The sequence below is a fragment of the Ipomoea triloba genome, chromosome 10, assembly GCF_003576645.1.
Source record: "Ipomoea triloba cultivar NCNSP0323 chromosome 10, ASM357664v1".
In the NCBI taxonomy this organism is placed as follows: domain Eukaryota; kingdom Viridiplantae; phylum Streptophyta; class Magnoliopsida; order Solanales; family Convolvulaceae; genus Ipomoea; species Ipomoea triloba.
This window is the reverse complement of record NC_044925.1, coordinates 19,511,988-19,515,660: the sequence shown is the minus strand read 5'-3', so window position 1 is coordinate 19,515,660 and position 3,673 is coordinate 19,511,988. Positions and strand designations below refer to the sequence as shown.

The following is a 3,673-nucleotide window of genomic DNA, read 5'->3' as shown; positions in this document are numbered from 1 at the left end:
AATGATGACTAGAATCACTATGGAGTTAGTAAGAAGTAGGAAAGATGGTTAGGGTAAATTTGTATTAGAAATTTTTTTTGTTACCAAAAGATGTATTGTCATTTTATTTCATACTTTGACAATTATTATATTCATCTCAATAGTAAGTTGAATTGTATATGATGAACTAATTAATAAACATGCTATAAGAATTAAGAACTAAGAATATAGAGACGTCAGAAAGTTCACTTGACCCAAATCCATAATAATATAATCTCTTTCATTTCATATCAAATTTCAAATAACACTTTGACAAAGTATATTAAACCATCATTGTTTGGATAACTTTTCTAACAGCAGCTTCCTGATGGACTCCATGACAAAAACATACACATCACAAATTCTTGGATAGTAGAATAATTTTATATATTATAAAGCAAATTAAAGCTAGGGGCCAGAAAAATTATAGAGTTTTTTTTTTTTTTTTTTTTTTGGTTGCCAAAAGGTATCCTTCTAGCAGATAACCAGAAGACTAATCCTTCGTCCCAACGGTCCATCATCATCAGCATGCAGGTCCCTCTGGGCGATTGTTGGGCAACAGTGGAGTTAGCATGTCTCCATTACCTTGATAATTTTGCATGCCAGCAGCCATATTATTCATGGGAGCAAGAGGAGGAGCATTGGGAGCAGCCATAATATTCATGGAAGCAAAAGGAGGAGGAGCATTGGGAGCAGCCATAATATTCATTGGAGCAAGAGGAGGAGCATTGGGAGCAGACATAATATTCATTGGAGCAAGAGGAGGAGGAGCATTGGGAGCAGCCATAATATTCATTGGAGCAAGAGGAGGAGCATTGGGAGCAGACATAATATTCATTGGAGCAAGAGGAGGAGGAGCATTGGGAGCAGCCATAATATTCATTGGAGCAAGAGGAGGAGCATTGGGAGCAGACATAATATTCATTGGAGCAAGAGGAGGAGGAGCATTGGGAGCAGCCATAATATTCATTGGAGCAAGAGGAGGAGCATTGGGAGCAGACATAATATTCATTGGAGCAAAAGGAGGAAGAGCATTGGGAGCAGACATAATATTCATTGGAGCAGGAGGAGGAGCATTGAGAGCAGCCATAATATTCATCATGGGAGCAAGAGGAGGAGCATTGGGAACAGACATAATATTCATGGAAGCAAGAGGAGGAGGAGCATTGCGAGCAGCCATAATATTCATCATGGAAGCAAAAGGAGGAGGAGCATTGGGAACAGACAAAATATTCATGGAAGGAGGAGGAGGGGGAGGCATCAAAGCTGAATCAGCCTCCCCGAGAGCCGCAAGCTTGCCAGTAATTTCCTCCAAATGCCTTTGGGTGAACAAAGCTAAGTCATTGAGATCAACCAAATTCATAGCATCGTTAATCTGCTTTCCACCCAAGCACTGAAACATCACCTCAGTCATTTCCCTTTCCCTATTCCCCATCGACACTTTTAGCGCCTTACCTCTCACCTTCTCAACCATATCTGCAGTAATCATCTCCTGGCTAAACTTCTTCCGAGTCTGCTCCGCCTCTGTCATGCTCTGAAACCGCGCATACCCCTCCCGCACCCCGCCCTCGTCTGGAAAAACCTCCGTCCCAATCTCCCTAAAAGGGCTGCCCACCACGGCGCACACCGTAACGCCGCACAGCACGCTCAGCTCCCGTGCCTTCTTCACCAAACTCTTCTTTCTCTTCTTGAACGTGGCTTTCCTGTCAGAGTCCTCTGCGATATAGGCTAATGTTCTTTTTGTTGTCCTAGGCACGCTCATTTCGTTAGCCATTTGCCTATTCTATTCAATGAGAATGAAAACAATGATTTTTTGGATTCTTTTTCACAATAGGGCCAGGGGGCTTAGCTTCCTTTATAGTAAACACAATGAGGAGATGATGATTAGGTTTGGATCATTCTTAATTTTCTACCCTTCCCGCGCGCATCATGAGAAGATCTAATTTAAAAACACACCTATTTGAGAAATTTTTACCTATTTAAGAACTTGTTTTTATACGTAAACCACTATGGAGTTGGTAAGTAATAGGTAAGACCCAAATTGGGTAAATTTGTATCTGAAATATTTTTTGGTAACAAATTGTTGCATCTATATTGAAATTTTATTTATTACTTTATGTGATGAATTGATAAGTAACAAATTTAAAAACACTACACCTTTTTAAGAAATTCATTTTCGTGAATCGTTATCAATTAATGAAATGATGCGGACAAAGTCTTTATTTAATACTAGTATTTTCACCCGTGCGATGCACGGAATGGATTTGTGTTATAATATTATTAAGAATATTTAGATCGATATATAATTATATAAATTATAACATCAAATATTATATAGTGCAATTGAAGATATGTTTTGGATCGATTATGTTTTCTGATGCTATCATTGTTTGAATTCCAGCAAATAATTGCTTAATTAATAGCTAATGTGTAGATGTATGTATTCGGTGTTGGAACTTTAGAGATTTTATATATCATTGTTTAGAATTTTATAAATTGGGCAAATATGCTCGTTATCTAGTAACTCGGTTATAGTATTCAATTGCTATTCTAATTCATGTGTATGGAAGATATATTTTTGTGTAGATATATTGCAATTTCGCCATCTTGGAAAAAAACATAATATCACCGATTATATTTACACATTATTGAAAACCTCTTTCTAGACAACATTGGTAGGAACGTAGGAAAGAATATATTTTTTTATGATTCTATTTTAATTTACAATTGTATTACGGATAAAAAATTGTATTACCATATTTTCCAATATTACGCAAACCATAATAGTATAGGTGTGTTTTGGGCGTGGAGTTAAAACTGAGGATATTGTTTCTATTAATAGTATAGATATAGATTGCATTGTAGAGAAATATATATACTGAATTATTACGATTAGTAATTTTAATCTAGAATTGTATTACGAATAGGAACGTAGGGAAGAATATATTTTTTTTATGATTCTATTTTAATTTATAATTGTATTACGGATATAATTGTGTTACCATATTTCCCAACTGAGGATATTGTTTTTATTATTAGTATAGATTACATTGCAGAGAAATATATATACTAAATTATTACGATTAGTAATTTTTATCTAGAATTGTATTACGAATAGGAACGTAGAGAATAATATATTTTATTAGGAATTCTATTTTAATTTACAATTGTATTACGGATAGGAATTGTATTACCATATTTTACAATATTACGCAAACCATAATAGTATATGAGTTTTTTGGGCGGGAGGTTAAAACTGAGGATATTGTTTTTATTAATAGTATAGATTGCATTGCGGAGAAATATATATACTGTATTATTACGATTAGTAATTTTAATCTAGAATTGTATTACAAATAGGAACGTAGAGAAGAATATATATTTTATTAGGAATTCTATTTTAATTTACAATAGTATTATGAATAGGAATTGTATTACCATATTTTAAAATATTACGCAAACAATAATAGTATAGGAGTGTTTTGGGCGAGAAGTTAAAACTGAGGATATTGTTTTTATTAATAGTATAGATATCATTCCATATTTAAGAAACTCATTTTTATTTATATATTATTATCATTATCAATTAATGGAATGACGTGGACAAAGTCATTTATTTAATATATCATTCCATATTTAAGAAACTCATTTTTAT

General features: G+C 34.0%; 1 protein-coding gene across 1 annotated transcript; it reads right to left on the bottom strand.

Annotated features, from left to right (window-relative positions):
- Nucleotides 1–541: 541 nt before the first annotated feature.
- LOC116033268 (formin-like protein 5) lies at nucleotides 542–1,792 on the bottom strand. The gene has a single exon (XM_031276022.1). It carries the CDS (start codon nucleotides 1,790–1,792, stop codon nucleotides 542–544), a length of 1,251 nt encoding a protein of 416 aa, XP_031131882.1.
- Nucleotides 1,793–3,673: the final 1,881 nt, after the last annotated feature.